Source organism: Cygnus atratus, chromosome 2 (genome assembly GCF_013377495.2).
Source record: "Cygnus atratus isolate AKBS03 ecotype Queensland, Australia chromosome 2, CAtr_DNAZoo_HiC_assembly, whole genome shotgun sequence".
NCBI lineage: Eukaryota > Metazoa > Chordata > Aves > Anseriformes > Anatidae > Cygnus > Cygnus atratus.
In genome coordinates, this window is record NC_066363.1 from 111097669 (window position 1) to 111114042 (window position 16374).

Genomic DNA, 16374 nt, shown 5'->3' on the forward strand with positions numbered 1-16374 from the left:
TTGACAGTTTTCCGTCCCATTATTAACTTATTTTATGTAAGATAGCATGGTTCATTTTAATGCGAACTGAAATATCCGTATCACGTCCTCTTCTCTTAGATGAAAACCTTACATTCTTCTCTTTATAGTTAGGAAATTATCTTTGGCCCATGTTTTCTCTTGAGAGTCGTAAGGAAAAGTGCTACCAAAGATGACCAAGCAGGCAGAGTTGGATTTCCTCATGCTTCTTTTGCTGCCTCTTCTGTTCTCCACAACCACCACCATATGACAGGGAGCAATGCCCTCATTAAATATTAAACAAACTCTGTTTATAAAGTTTATATAAAAATTGAAATTAATTTTTTTCTTGCTATGTCTAGATAGAGTTTTTGGAAAGAAAATACACAGTTAATGTAATTTTCCTACACTGACTCTGCAACGTAGTGTTAGAGCTGACCGTGAGAGAAAAAATTCTTAACTCATCGTGTTTTGCACTGCTTGCATTGCTGTTATGCGAGATTTACGTTGCTTTTCGTACTCCTCTGTGAAGACCTCTGTGAGGTGAATTAGAGGTAACACCAAATGGTCTGGAGAGGGATTGTTTTTAGTGTCGTGCTGTTCATTACTATTTAAAATAGTCTGAAAGCTTTTCTTTTGTATTTGAAGATGATTAGTATTCTGAGTTTATGGAGGAACTTCCATATTGAGGGACACACTAATCCGTCCACCCCAGCATTTTTCATTAAAGTAGCATATGCTTCAGAGGGATGACCTAGCAACTCCACAGTTGTTGGTTTATGTTTTTTTTCAGGGAAGAAGTTTTCTACGTGCAGTAGTTGGATGTTGACCTCAACTGTGAAGAGCAAGGGTTGTAGGCCATTCTTGGTTTTGATGGAGCAATTTTGAATTTGTTGTTAAAAGCTCTCTTGTAGTATTACTTTTTATGCACATATGTTATTGGGATGGCTGTGTCTTCTAACTTGTTGCTTTCTTAAACTATATGATTGGCCTGCTTGCTAAAGCTCTTCATCTTGCTGACTCGGGTTTTGTTTGACCTCCTAATTTGGTCTCCAGGGAGCAAAAGCAACAAGCATTGGAATTAGAAGAAGGAGTCATTCCAGATTCTCCAGTTCTGACTTCATTTTCTATGGTTAATCGTATGAGAAGGAAAAAAGAGAATAGGCATATCCGATACACAGAACATTCGCATCCAGATTTGGAACTTAAGGAGAGCAACAGTGGTAAGAGAGAGTATTATTAGTTCTTTAATACATTTTATTGCTTGCAAAAATATTTTTAAGGAAAGAAGACACCTACATTTGATTGCAAAGGGTAAAAACATTTTTTAAAAAGTCTCAGTAATTCTTTTGCATGGGTTTTTTTTTTTTTTCCATTTATGCAGTAATATATGAGATAGTGGAAGAATGGTTTTAGCAGCAACTGTTTTATCAGCAGTGTGCTCAGAGCTTGTCTTAACCTCCTGTTATTCTTCATCCACATCCACATGTAAATAGAACAGAGTTTTTCAGCCCATAACGCTTATTTAACTCCAAACTGACCAAAAAATCTGTTAGGGTTTGGTTTGTGTGTACAGCTACATCACCACCTAGTGGAGAGTGAAATAAATGTTTTGCCACATTGAGCAATTATCCTGCAATTAAATATTACTGAAACTGACAAATGTTTAATTCTAGTAGCTACATGATCATTCTTTTTCTGGTACTAATGCTCAGTTTGCATTTTGTGTATAAGTCCAGAGGTATTGTGCACATTTAATTTCCAGACTTGCTTCTCTAATGTCACAGAAGTATTTTAACCAAATAATGTATTTTAACCATAACAAGTATTTTAATGAATGGCTTGTATTCTAATGATACACAGGAAGTACAATAAGCAATTCATGTGCTTTTAATGTATTAATTTATCTTCTGGAATAATAATAATAATAAAGTATTTTTTTAAAATATGTGATTAGATCTAAATATAAGCCTTGACTAAAAGCTTTGCAAGAATAGAAGTAGTACAACTATGGGGTGAAGAGGGTGGATTGGTTATTAGTGCCTTTTATTTTAGGGATCTATGTTTGGTGCTGTGAAGTTTACCCTTTCTAAACATGCCTACTTCTGTACTTTTTGAGTTTAAAAAAACAACAACACTTGAGCTACTAAATTAAAACGTGTTTGAAACAGTGTAAATACCTATCTCAGTTAATTAACAGCTAAGGAAAACTAGTGGTGTCCAGATGGAAAGGACAACATGGCAAAAACAAAATTGTTCATGATTCAAATCTCATGTTTTTCACTTTTTCATTACCTTAGCTGATGCAAAAATTTACCATCTTGGACAATTTACTCTTCAATAGTTTGATGCTGTGTTAACAGGTGAAGTATAGATCAAATACCTAGTGCTTATGCAGTTTGTGTAGACAGTGATGTAATTGTGTCAGCATTACGTTAGAGCTGACTGACTGGGGACACTTCAGTGAGACAAAGTTTTAATATGAAATATTTGTATCGCTCTGACAAATCAGTCACCTTAAAATAAAAATAAGCAGATGTGCTTAGATGAATGGACCTACTGACATACTAAAATTCATGTTTAAGTGCTGTTGAGATCAGGATCACGGTCTGCGTCTACACATAACTGTCGGAACAGAGTATCGAATTTCACCGTGTGATAATGTTTATACAACTTTTCCTAGAGTTCGGAAAAATTCCACTCTATTCCACACAAGTGAACAGTCACCATGGAGAAGAGATACTAGTGGCAGACACCTGTGATCCACAACTGTCCCCTATACCAAGTAAGTGTATTGACAGATTTTGTACTAATTCTATTCAAAATAAGGAGAAAATATTGTAAAACTGAAGGGTCATCAACAACTGAGATTCAGTTCACGGTCCTTCTCTTAAACAAAGTTATGTTTAATCACAACTGCTTCTGGGCTGCCTGTCCTGTAATGCCTATCTCTATGCCACTAGATGTGTGATCTGGTGGCATAGTGGTAGGGCTTAGAGTCAAGAAATAAAAAGAAGCTCAGTGCAGCTCTTACTGCTGATTTCTTTTGTTTTGGTCAACTCATCCAATTGTCTTATGTTGGATTTTTCAACTATAAGATAAAATGCTCTGAGAGTTGCACTTAGTCTGAAGTGAGTATATAAAATTTAGAAGTGATTGTTAATTATTCCCTTTTCTATAATTGTAAATTGGTATAAGTCTTTAAGTCTTTCTGCATAAACAGTTCTTTGACCAGAACTTTCTATATCCCTGATTTTTTTTTCCTGTGAAGTATTTAACTATAGATGACAGTCGGTGTTTTGGAATTGCTCATGTAGGTCAGAGTTGTCATACTCTACTTGTTTTAATTTCACATCATATTATTACTTCACCCCAGTTAAGTAAACTGAATAATGTTAAACCCCTGAAAGAAGGGAAAGTCATCTCTTTTATTTTCTTGATAAAAACACAAGAATAATAACGGGAAGTGTCACCTTGGAAATATACTGCACAGTCATTTTACTATAAATATTCAGTTTTACTATTCTACATGCTACTCTCAAACTGCTCCTGCCCTGGACTGCGAATTTGAAATGTAACCTCTACAAAAAATTCTTTTGTATTTTAATTTTGGGGTACCGTACCCAAATAGGAAGCATATTTGTCTATAAAAATGCAGTTTGCCCTTGGCGTAAATTCTTTTTTTTTTTTGCCCCTCTGCCCCACTCACCACTTCCAGATACAATTTTATCTAATACAGGTCAAATTATTTCCATAATGATCAGATTTTAATTTGTGATCTTTTTTGTTCTGAGTTTGTACCACCTGTGTAAGTGGAATAAGATCATATAACATGTATGTAACTCATTAAGTGAGCTTCTTTCTACTTATAAAGGTAAATCAAGGATGGGAGGCTATCCTGTTCCAAAGCCATCTTTTAACTTGGCTGCAGTTGTTGCAGAAACAATTGGACTTGCTGTTCAGGATGAATCTGTAAGTACTATTCCCAAATTTCTCATGGAATCAACTTTTGTTGCCAGTTGTTTGAAAACAGTATTTTTCTCTTTTGCATTAAAATTCTGCAGAAGTATTCGAAGTTCCAGTAAGTTCACTCTAGTTTGCTTTTGCTTACCTACCAAAGAATTTCTGTAGCAAGAGCAGATGTAACTGAGCTGACATGTCTGGCGGCTGGGGAAGTGGGAGGGTCATGGTTCCTGCCATGTACACATCTTTTAAATTTGATAAGGACAGTGGAGTAAATCCTTGGGTCTGCGAACCTCTGTGCAGCAATGAAGTCTAACGCACTAAAAAAATTTACTTGGTGATGAGACTGGTGACTCAGGTGAGACTGTTTAACAATTCTTGCTTGGTAAGTACGGTGAAGATGATGGTATACAGACAATTTGTTTTCTTAGACAAAATATGTCTTTGTGTGCACATTTGCATAAGTGAATTTTTGAATTTCCATAAAATTTCTTTAAAAATCACTGGTGAAAATTTTTTCTTTTTCTCAAATTGTTACTTTTTCAAAGTTAGGAATAGTTCTGTTTGAATGGGACTTCGGGGTATTTATGCACAAACCTAGCATATGTATAAATTTTAACTCCAATAACTTCTCACGCGTCTGTTCTTTGTTTTCCTTCACCACTTGCAAGGAGTCCCAGTCTGTATTGAATTCTCCCCGCACTAATACTGTTGTGAACCAAGCTCCAGAGAGCGTGCAGTCTGAAGACTCAAGACAACATCCAGCTTCTGAATCAAGAAATGATGACAACAGTTTAGGGTGTGTTTCCACTCGTTAATAATAATGTTGTTTTAAACAGCAGTTTGCTTTAAAGCTACAGACACAGAATGAAGTATTTTCATATTATATGGGTTTCTTTCAAGTAAATAAGTTATTTGGAACTGATAAAATACAACACTGAGGACTTTCCTCTCAAACTTCTGATACAGGCTTTCTATGTATGCACTCCCTCCCTGAATTCTTTCTTTTATGTTTTACTGTTCACAAGTAAAAAAGAGTACTTAAAAAAAAAAAAAGACTTGCAGATTTTTCCTTCACTTGCAGAAGCTTTGAGAATCTGTTGTCATGGTTATAAGATCTGTACAAGAACCTAGATAGGCTGCTTTCACAACCATTCCCACTTTCTTCCATTTCACTGCATTGAAAGGTAGGCAGCCCTTTGGTAGGAGAGATTCCTGGGTAGACTTAATTCTGTCCTTGGTTCTCAATTGAATGTGGAACAAAACTTCTCATCGTGCTAAAATGAAGGACAAGGCCTGTGTTTTACTTGCCTTTTACATCGTTAAATGCAACAAAAATTTCCCTTTTCTTTTTCCTTCTGTTTTCAGTTGATGCTAGTTAATAATTTCAGGTAATAATCTAACAGCTTCAGTGCAGAACATTGATAGGAAATGTATAGTTTTTGTATGTCCCTCTTTCTTCCCCCAACCCCCTGCGTACACCAGAAAATTATTTAATTTCTTACTGTATTCAGTTTTTTAGATGCATCTCAGAATACTCCACCGCATGTTGACTGGGATTCTCAGGTAGCTTCTCCTGTTTTTGGAGCTTCTAGCAACATGAAGAACAACTCAAGTACATGTCATACCCCTTGTATTTTAGATTCAGGATTGAAGCCTAATGTCAAAACCAACCTCTTCAACAATCCTTCCAGTTCTAGATCTCATAAAAGCAGATCAAAATCTGAAGATGTTGCTTTTGTTGCGCCACTGAATCTTGGAACTGAAATCAGCTCAGTTATCAGCCAGGCCTCTATCAACAGGCAAATTGTTGTGAAAAAGAATGCTAATGAGGCTGTAACTTGTGTTGGAAACACTTGTGCAGCTAAAAATGAGGTGATCAAGAGTGATTTCCTTCTCGTACACCAGAAGCAGCAAGAAGGCAGGTGTGCTAAGAGAAAGAAAGTTGAAGACGAGCATGCATTTAGCTGTGAAAAAACATCTTTCAACAAAGAGAACTCTGTACCCTTTCAATCAGATATTCAGCATGTTAATGGGGAGCATACGGTTGATAAGCCCTTGGATTTGTCTGATCGCTTCTCTGCAGTTCGTTGTCAAGAGAAAAAACAAGGGAGTGAGGAGACCTGTAAAAATAGACTGAAACAGGTGACTCTGCATGATGTTTTTTCACAGCTAAGGAAGCCCCTTCCTGAGGGTCCACCATCTATTCAGAATGCCAACAACGAGAGCTCTTCGTTTGGCAGAGATTTACAAGAGGAACCCTACGTACAAGAGGCAATGCTGGGAAAAACATTCCCGGATAAGAAAAACCAGATCCAAATGAAAGAAGAAATCCCTCCCTTCAAAATTGCACCACTGCCAAGTACCGTAGACACAGAGCAACTTTTTGATGATGTAAAGGTATATTTTTCTGACTTTTTTTCCTTCTCCTTTGAAATGCTTTGTTTAAGTTTTGGGAAATAGTAAAATTGCAATATGTTGTTAGGTTCCCAGTGGCCATGTACCAAACAGAAAGAAAACAAGAACAGGACATGGAGAGTCTGAACCAGCATCTGTGCTTCAGCCAAACCCTTGTAGACTATCAAAAAACAAAGCAGTACAAAACGAACAAGGTAACCTAACAAAAATGTTCCTTTTATTCCCTAACCCTGCCAGCCTATGCTGTGGTTGAATACAATTCTTTGTATCTTCTTTTCTCCCACATTAATAACTTTCTCTGTTCTGCCTCCAGTTTAGTCTCATTCTATTCAGCACTTCTCAAGATCACCTTCAGCTTTTCAACCTGTATCATAATTTACTGTATTTCATAAAGTTTTTCTTTTTCTTCTTCCTCCCCTGTATAATGAATGTATCATCTGGATTCAGCCGTAAACTCAACAAGTTAGGAAACCTTTTTTTCCTCAGTTATTTAGTATTGTTATTGCTGCACGCAGTGTCTTACTGCAGCATGTGAATAACAGATACTGAAATTAAATCTCAGGAAGTTTGAGTTCAACCTATCTACATCAGATGTTTGAAAAGTGTCCGTAAGTATAATAATGAGCCATCGTGTCTTTCAAGATTCCCAATGACCTATTAGTGCCTTTAATAATGAGCAGATTTGTCAGATATTTTCTTTAGAAGTTATTTTCTTTCCCATAACTGATTCCAGTCCTAAAATTTGTATTTTTATAACTGGGATTGTCTCAGTGTTCCTTAGCTAAGATGTTATGCTGCATACTCTATGTAGAAATATTTGCATTTTAAGGTTAAAAAGTCTTTAAGCAGTTGGTGTTGTCATGTAGCTTGTAATCTAGACCTCTAGTTCACAAATCAGGAGGAGCCAGTTCTGGAACCGTTGTTCCAGACACTTCTCTACACGTGTGGTCTAAGACTCAATTTCTGTATTCTTACTGATCTAATATTCTCTATCCAATTTTAATATCATTTGATTTGCACAGTACAGAGATTTTACCTGCAAGAGTATTTAAGTACATGTTAAGTACAATGTACAAACACAGAGGCGTGGTGTCCTCCATGAATATGACAAAAAACTTAAGATGTATTTCTGAATCTTCAAATAAAATTATTTACGCCAAATGAGTATGTTTACTATTTGAGAAAAATCAGTCCCTAAAACCAAAGATGAATTGATGAAGAGAAAGCCAACTCGTGTTTTAGATACTATCAGATACTGTTTCCAGAGTTTAATTCTGATCATTTGTTTCTTTTGTCATATTCTGTGTCCAGACCTGAAAGATAAAACTTCCTTAGAAAAACTTCAGTGGAGCATAGACCCAGGAGCTGACCTTTCACAGTACAAAATGGACGTTACTGTGATTGATACAAAGGTAAATTATCAGTTCTGCACCAAGTCAGCATGTTCCGTAATATTGGGAAAAAAAGCCTCTAGAAGTAACGATGACACACAACGGGAAAGTAGCTGATGCACCGCAGTGCTGTGAGGCCATTCAGAGGGGCCTGGAGAGTTGGGCAGTGAGGAACCTCGTGAAGTTCAACAAAGGCAAGTGCAGGGCCCTGCGCCTAGGGAGGAATAACCCCATGTACCACAACAGGCTGGGGGCTGACCTGGTGGAGAGCAGCTCTGCAGAGAAGGACCTGGGGGTCCTGGTGGACAGCAGGCTGACCATGAGCCAGCAGTGTGCCCTTGTGGCCAAGAAGGCCAGCGGTATCCTGGGGTGCATTTGGAAGAGTGTTGCCAGCAGGTCGATGGAGGGGATCCTGTCCCTCTGCTCAGCACTGGTGAGGCCACACCTGAAGTGCTGGGTCCAGTGCTGGGCTCCCTGGTACAAGAGGGACACGGAGATACTGGAGCGAGTTCAGAGGAGGGCTAGGAAGATGATTATGGAACTGGACTATTTTGAAAATAGTCGGTGTTTTATTGATACTTTTTTTTTTTTCCTTTGTAGAATTTTAACATGAAAACTTTAAGGAATTTCTTGTCTATCAAGTAATGTTATTCACCCAATGTATCCTTCCCATTTCAATTTCAAAACGAGTTATTCTCTTATCTAGATTTTACATCTTTATCTTGAATACATTACTGCAGAAAAAAATACCAGGGTGTCCAAAAGTTTTCAGTAATGGTTATGAAAGGATTTTATATACACAGCAATGATAATGACTATACCAGTTGCTTCTGACTCCAGTTATCGTGTTTCCTTATTTTTTTATTCAGGATGGTTCTCAGTCAAGAATTGGAGGGGAAGTTGATATGGATTATACATATGTTAGTGAAAGTGTACTATTAAAAATGAAAAATCAAGAGCAAAACCAGGAAAGCAGTCCAAGTAAGACTTTTTTTTCTTCTTTGGTTCGCTTTTTGTGAAGCAGTAAAGAATAAAGGATATTTTTTCCCCATGTGTGATTAGATAATAGGAAATGGTTTACAGCAAAAGACACGTATTTATTTTTCAGTTCACAGAGATCAGTCTGTTTCCTAATAGAATCGATGGTGTCTGTTCATTTTAGCTTACATTGTGTAAATAAGGTTTGTTCTGAGACAAAGCTAGTACCGTGCTTTTATATTGTTTAAGACGTTAAATACTTTCCATGTTCTGACCTGTAATGAACATGCTTACAACTAAGAGCTTTGAAAGTTTGCCATGGAATCATATCAGGATTTCTATGACCAATTTCTAAGACCAGTTTCATTTTTAATGGTATACAAGTAGAACTAGTGTATTTAAAATAAATCCAGGTGTATTTATATCACATGTAATGTATGGTAAGTGGTGAATCATGGCTGCAGGGCAGCGACTTTCAACAGTGGTTGTGGATTTTTTGGAGGGGGGCCACAGTGTTTTGGGTTATTGTTTTTTGGGGTGGAGTTTATTTTTTTTTCTTTGTTTCTATTTTAAGCTGTTGCAACTTGATCACATTTATGTAGTTTATTTCCTACATAAAGAAAATATTTCCTTCTGCTTGGATTAAGCCGGAATTACAACAAAAATCTCATTTATGTACTTCTAAGGTTAAAGGTATATCAAAGAGATTCAGCAATTAATCAAAGTTTTGAAATGGAGTCAAGATATCTTCATGAAAAATTTGAGTTTTCTACACATTTAAAAGACTCGTGGAAAGGTTGCAGAAAGAATAAATGTGTCAGTATTGTTAAGTTAATCACTACTGGAGTTGGAAGTGGATGCTAATTCTTGATATCCATTCAGTCAAAATATGCTTTCTTAAATTGCTGAGAGACTGATTTGGATGTTCATTATGTTGTTTTTTATAATAGGAGGAGAAAAAAAAATGAATGATACCATAACAGAAATGTTTGATCGGACAAATGTTGAAGAATATGAATCATGCCTACCAGAAGATGGTCTTCCTGCATGTGATGAAAAAGAAACTCTTCATGAAGAAGAGCAGGATAAAGGAATAACAGTAGCAAGCAAGAAACTAAAGAGTGGGATATAATTTTTTTTGTCTTTATTAGACTGATCAAACTACAAGAGTTGATTTGAAGTCAGGCTTTGTTCTGTAGGAACAAATATGCCGAATAAACTCTGAGTTCATTTTTTGTAAGTTCACGGAGGACTGTAGTGACATAACAAACCAACCTGAAAATTATGTTGTTGGTTGGTTTATATTGCATGCACACAAATATGGGAGATGTAATGGAAGGTGACATAGAAGCCGTACGGTGAGGTGACTCTTAAAGGAATCACCAGTTTTTGGCTGTAGATTATGACTGTAACTGCTTGCTTCCTTTGTTTCCCTGCCTATATTGAGATTTCTCAATATTTTGTATTTTAAGCAACCTTTCCTTTGCAATTCTGCTCATCTTCTTTGTTTGTCCATTCCTCTTTTCCTTCTTCTCCAGTAATGCTTTTTGATCCCTGGTTCAATTCTATATTATTTCTACTTTTTCTTTGAATCTGCCGCCTCAGAGCAGCATGCACGTGGCATTTTTATATTTCTTAATAATTTCCAGCAAATTGTTTTGCAGACGTTTCTCTAGGCAGTCTGTTAACCTTATGTGACGTGTATTTTTTTTTCTTCATGTATATTTACAGAACATGAGGATAAACAAGATAAAGCTAAACAAAAAGCTTTTGTGGAGCCATATTTCAAAAGTGATGAAAGGTAATTTGCCTAATAAAAATAGAAATAAAAGTAGCTTGTTTAATACAGGCATTTTAAGGCTCTTTATTTCCTCCCTACAGAGAACGTTTTCTTCCATAAAACAAACCTGTTTGTACGTAGCTTACTAGCAGCTGAAGATGCATGGGTAAAACACAGTAAATTAGATAAAAGCATTAGATAAAAGCTGAAGGGGGGATACGACTAAACACACTGAGAGGCATTTATATCCTAATTGCTGAAATGAAAGGAATGATATTTCTGCTTTTTATAATCCTGTTGAATGAAGCATTTTGTATTCCATGCAGTTTCCTATAGGCAAGTAGCCATGCACGAGTTTATCATCAAAGAGTCTAGGGGTGGCTTGTACAAATAAAAACTTCCATATCTCTGGCTTTTTTTCCCCTTCCTCTAGGCAATAAATGAGGAATTGTAAGCAACTGTACCTCTTAGTGCTTCCTCTGTTGCCTTTCTGCCTAATCATCATTGGTAGTGTGAATCTTCATTTCCTAATGATATTATGGCCTTCAGTTAAGTAGTTATTGGCTTTTCTTTTTTTAACGCCTCAGCGTGTTTTCTTTGTAGAGGAAGATTTGTTTAGTGTTTTCTGGTTTTTGAAAAAGAGCACATTGGTTAAAAAACTAAGTAAATCTATTCAGTGCTTGAACCAGAACATATATTCCTCCTTCAGAAATCAGAGTAAAAACTTGTGTCCCAGACAAAATATGTATTCTTCAGAAGATGTATTTTTTGAGTAATTTACATCAAGTTACTTACTTTCATTTGATGAAAAGTCATAAAAATCTGAGACACATCTGGAGGTATGGATCCTAAACTAAGGATAATAATATATTTTAAAAACCTTGGGAGTGTTTTCTTTACAAAAATAATTTTATTCAGATATGAAATGCAATGTGTTTGGGTTTGTAGATATTTTGTGATTTTTTTTTCTTTTCTTGAAACTCTCCATTATTGTATTCTAAAAAAATAAACATGAGAAATTCCTCAGACATACAAAGGAAATGAATGTACAATCATATGAAAACATTTTTGCTTTTCAGAAAGAATACAGTGTTGAATTTTCCTCATATTGAGGTTATTAGGAAGAAAGAAGAAAGAAGAAAATTGCCTGGCCATACTTGTAAGGAATGTGAAATAGTAAGTACTGCCCTGAATTCTGGTCTTCCAGCTCTTCTGCTATCTAAGTTAGGAAGTGCTATTGAAATTATGAGTCTGGTTGTGCATAAGTGAGCAAAAAATTGTCCACCAAAGCTGTTTATCAAGTTGTATTGTTGTGGGTTTTTTTTAACTGTAGCAACTGCATATAACTTTTTTTTATGCCTGTATGAAGCTAGAAACTTCTCACAGTATAGTTCCATCCCGTGGAACCAGTTTTTGTTAATAAAAGATACATTAGCTAGTCAAAGAATGATTTTAAGTTTCTGTAGTTCAACAAAATCTACTGAAATTCACAGGTACTGGAATAAGTACGTTCTGTTTCCTGTTGTACCCATATGTCTTGATTTCTGTTTTGTTTCTTGTTTTCTGAGGGGTCCGTGTTTTCAGACAGTTAAACCAGCATAGGTGCCAATGTAAATATAAATACAAATGTTTAAAAAAATATTTGCCTTAGCAGGGAAAAAGTGTGAGATTTTAGGTTTTTCCATTCATAAGTTTTCCCTCCCTTTAAAATTACTGAACTGCTTTCAGATACTTTGTATAAAGATAAAATATTGACATAGTTACATGTATAGTAGGGTTATTTGGTAATGTATTTGGTTACAGTAGACCTTCAGGCTAGAGTTAATTAGGCAATGATCTAATAAGTAAACATTCTGCAAGTGTGAATTATACCTGGAGTCTTTTCATATCATTTCCACACCTATATAGAACCAACATTTTTCATAGATTCTCCTGCTGTTCACTTTATAGTTACATTTACTTAGCTGAAGAAACTTCAAAATTCAAAAGCGGAGTGCATTTTGGACAAAAATATGTTCCTGAAAAATATCTTTGGTAAAACTCATTAAATACAAATAATTAAGTTTTACAGTCAACTTATAAATACCATTTTCCCAAAAAAAGTGTTTAATTTAGATAGTTTGAAAGAAAACTGGATGCTGAAGGGATGGGGAAATTAAAAAATAATTAAAAAAAAAAAAACACAAAACAACAACAACTTTAGCCTATTTTTTTGGGCTTAGGGACACCTGTTAACTGTTTCAATTTCCTGTATCTGTAAGCTATAGATCAGTCAATCCAGTTCTTGTTACTTCCTGGTATGTTAATTAGAATGGTAACTTTGCAAACAGTAACAGCTTCGATTTTTACAATATTAGGTTTCTACGTCAAACTTCAGAAAACATTTTTTTAGTCTAGGCCATTCAAGATGAATGTGAACATGTGTAATGCTTGGCTGTATCACTGTACCATAATAAAACTACCTTGAAATTAAATGCCTATGAAAAAAGGAGTATTAGATGAAGCATAAATGATGTTTTAGAAAAGTCTAGGCTTATTAATCACAAGGTTTTGAAAAGTTTGTGAAGTCTGAGGAAATGTTTAGGGAAGGGGTAAAAATCAGTAAATTGTTTCGGCTGTGTGCTACAAGCAGTATGTGAGTGGGAGGGATTACCTGTCCTTCTGAGCTATGTGAGAGATTTCACTTCTGTTTGTGCCTTGGCAAAGCGTTACTTAACGTTACTAATAACGTTAACGCTAATAACTTAGCGTTACTAGAGAATGTCCAGGTAGCTTCTGGAGTCCCAGTGGTCAGTCACCATACATTAAGCTGGCTCTTCATGCACACCTAACTTGAGGATAATAAAGCAGGAAGCATTTTGACTTGATTGCTATAAGCTCAGTAAGTTTAGATACTGCAAATAATTTTGCAGCATGCATTGTATTTCATTTTTTTCTGTTTTATTTCAAACTGTAAACTGAAACTTCGTTTATTAGGGAATTCCTATCTAATTCAACACCTGTGTCACAGCTTCACAAAATCAGTCAGTAAAACTGTTGACATAAGTAATTATACACATTGCTAAACCTTGTACCTGTGGTATGTTAAAAGATACAAAGTTAACACATGCCACTGTAAGGTTATGCTTAATCTGTAAATTCTGTAAACTTTTAGGATAATGGCCAGATGTTTGTCATGGGGGTAACAAGTCTTTACTCTTGGCTATCTTCACCCTTATTTTTAGATGACTGTGTTAATAAACAATGATTGACAGTGTTGTTGTGTAAAGCAGTTGCTGTATATGTATAAATGTGTTAACTTGGGTTTTTCTTTTTCTAACACGCAGTATTATGCAGACATTCCAGAAGAAGAGAGAGAGAAGAAACTAGCTGCCTGTTCAAGACACAGATTTCGCTACATTCCTCCAAATACACCTGAAAATTTCTGGGAGGTTGGATTTCCTTCCACCCAAACTTGTGTGGAAAGAGGTTAGTGTGAAAAAAGGCTCATAAAGCACTTTTTAAAGCTGATTTTAAAAATGGTTTTCTGGATTTGTTCATACTCATACAGCAGCCTTTCTCACCCAGTCTTTCTGAGTTCTGTTTACTTACCTGTAACCATAAGTTTGAAAGAATATTGTCTCTGTTTAGCAGTACCTGTAGTACTAGGAAGAAGGGAACGTAGAGAAACTTTCTCAGAACCTAGATAGAGAAGGCAGAAATAATTTGAATTGCTATAGAACTTAATTAAAGCTCTACTTGTCTTTGAAGCAAAGCAAGAACAGGGTCAGCATTTTCAGAGGCAAAGGCTGAGAGATTGTATTTACTGAGGAGAGACGGGCAGCACCACTGATCTCCTTTGTCTGTATCTTGAGGGCTCCTTAGCACAAAATGAAAACTGAAAAGTTGAGGGTCAGATGTGATTAGATGCTTATATCCTGGTTATTAGTGAAACTCAAAAGCCCTTTTTTTGTTTTTTGAACTTTTTTTGACTTCTCAAGGAATATTGTTCTCTTCTAAATATTTTTTTAAATCCTGGAGTTTGGTATAAAAATTAGTTTTTACTAATGGCTTTAAACATGGTGCATTTGTACTGTACTATATGTATATTTCTTCAGAAGTGGTTAAAGTATGAGATACGGAGTGGTATGTGAACTGTCTGTGAGTTACTTTACTCATACTGGTTGCAAAACATTAATCTTCACTTATCTTCACCCATTCTCTTAACAGTTTCAGGTCGAGTGAAGGAAAATGTAGCCAGGGGTGCGGATGTGTTCTTGCGTGGTAGTGTTACAGTATAATACTTCTCATAATCTTTCAGAACAGAGAGCCTTGATTTTTAGATAGTTACGTAACTTTAATAGTGCAAGTCATACTGCTTAATCAAGATATGCGGCGTTGAGTTTGCTTAAATTTGAACCTGGATTTCCAAAGAATGTGTGCATTTCAAACATGGTGTTCGGAGCTTTCGGCCTCCAAGCATTGTGGGAATCAAACGTGAGATTTCCTGTTGAAGTCGAGTTCCCCGTTCCTAAATATCCACTGTGAGGGGTTAAGGTAGTTACCAAATTGACAGGTCATTAAGCTTCCTTGGGCTTGGTTAGGCTTCAGGAAAGTTTGCTCTTGCCCAGAAATCCATTTCTGGTATCACATACGGGACAGTGAATCTGTCAGTCCAGCAGGAACACTGCTGAATCACGGCTTCCTTTGTGCGTTGTCTCTCTCCTCCCTTTGTGTCCAGCTAGGTAGGGCTCGGCTGTGGCTGGTCCATTCCTCTTTTACCTTAGATAATGAGACAGAATTTTCATTGTAGAGCCTTCTTGATCACTATCTTTTAAGATGAACAAGTCGTAGTCCTTCCACTTCCAATCTTGGTTGCCTTGTACCTGTTTCAGCCAATGAGAAAGCTGGTCTAAATGCTAAGCCATGTCCATTTATAACATCAGGCAATCGAGATACCGTGTTAGGGAAATTGCCTTTTACTACCCATTTGGAATCTGCTTGCATGCTTGTTAAAATTATCTTCTTAGCAATCTTCTTGTTCTGCTAGGGTAAGAGCTATTCAGTTGTTAATGGTCCTCAACAGCATATTAAAGGCAGACTTTACATCTGCCCTTTCTTCACAAAAGCCATGTTACACAAGAGCGTAGCAAGGACGCTAGAGAGGCTACCGAACAATTGCAGTTGTCACTCAGAAGTAGGGGGGTATGTAGGGTGTATTTTCTGTTTCTCAGCGGTACCTTGAACCAATTGGATTATTTTTTTTTTTAATAACCGGGGGTTGTAAAGAAAGCATTTTCTAACTATGAAGTCAGAATCTACTACTCTCACTTCAGCGGATGTTATTGCTGATAAACAGTAAGGGTTTGACAAAAGCCAGATGCTGTAACTGATCTGCATAAAGTGTCTGCTTACTGTCAGTGTTAGCTAAGTTGAGCGTGTTACAGAAATTTCCTATACACTTTTCTTATCAGAGAGCTGTTCAAAGGGTGTTTGATCTGTAGGTTACTGTTTGGCTTCTTCCAGATTGACAAGTCTAATAAAAAAGAATGTTCTCAAAACAGACACATATACCCTTCAGACCCACGAAATGCATGTGCCTAAAGTTTCCTCTTCGTGACTAGGGAATACATTTTTAAATGTGTTTTTTTCTTTTTTTTTTATCCAACTGAATTTGCAGTACTGATATACTTGTTACTCTTACGTTATACAAAATCTTTTACAGGAAAAAAAAATTAAATGTGGTTTGCGTTTAGATGAACAGTTCATAGCCTCCATTCTTCTCTTCAGTCTTACCTGTTGGTATTGCATTACTGTGCAGTCATCTACCAGAAAGCAGCTGAGTGTTTTCGTTAATGATACTGCACC

The 16374-nt window shown here is 36.2% G+C and overlaps 1 protein-coding gene across 4 annotated transcripts in view; it reads left to right on the forward strand.

Moving 5' to 3' along the window:
* RBBP8 (RB binding protein 8, endonuclease) overlaps positions 1–16374 on the forward strand; it is a 34372-nt gene that overhangs the window by 17210 nt on the left and 788 nt on the right. For all 4 annotated transcript variants that reach the window (XM_035564083.2, XM_050708456.1, XM_035564084.2 and 1 more), the window contains 12 exons: positions 1054–1220; positions 2681–2782; positions 3872–3969; positions 4632–4759; positions 5475–6360; positions 6446–6572; positions 7690–7790; positions 8639–8750; positions 9698–9868; positions 10479–10548; positions 11607–11703; positions 13854–13995. In XM_035564083.2, coding sequence (XP_035419976.1) covers positions 1054–1220; positions 2681–2782; positions 3872–3969; positions 4632–4759; positions 5475–6360; positions 6446–6572; positions 7690–7790; positions 8639–8750; positions 9698–9868; positions 10479–10548; positions 11607–11703; positions 13854–13995 — 2201 coding nt within the window. The remainder of the gene's footprint in view (positions 1–1053; positions 1221–2680; positions 2783–3871; positions 3970–4631; positions 4760–5474; positions 6361–6445; positions 6573–7689; positions 7791–8638; positions 8751–9697; positions 9869–10478; positions 10549–11606; positions 11704–13853; positions 13996–16374) is intronic.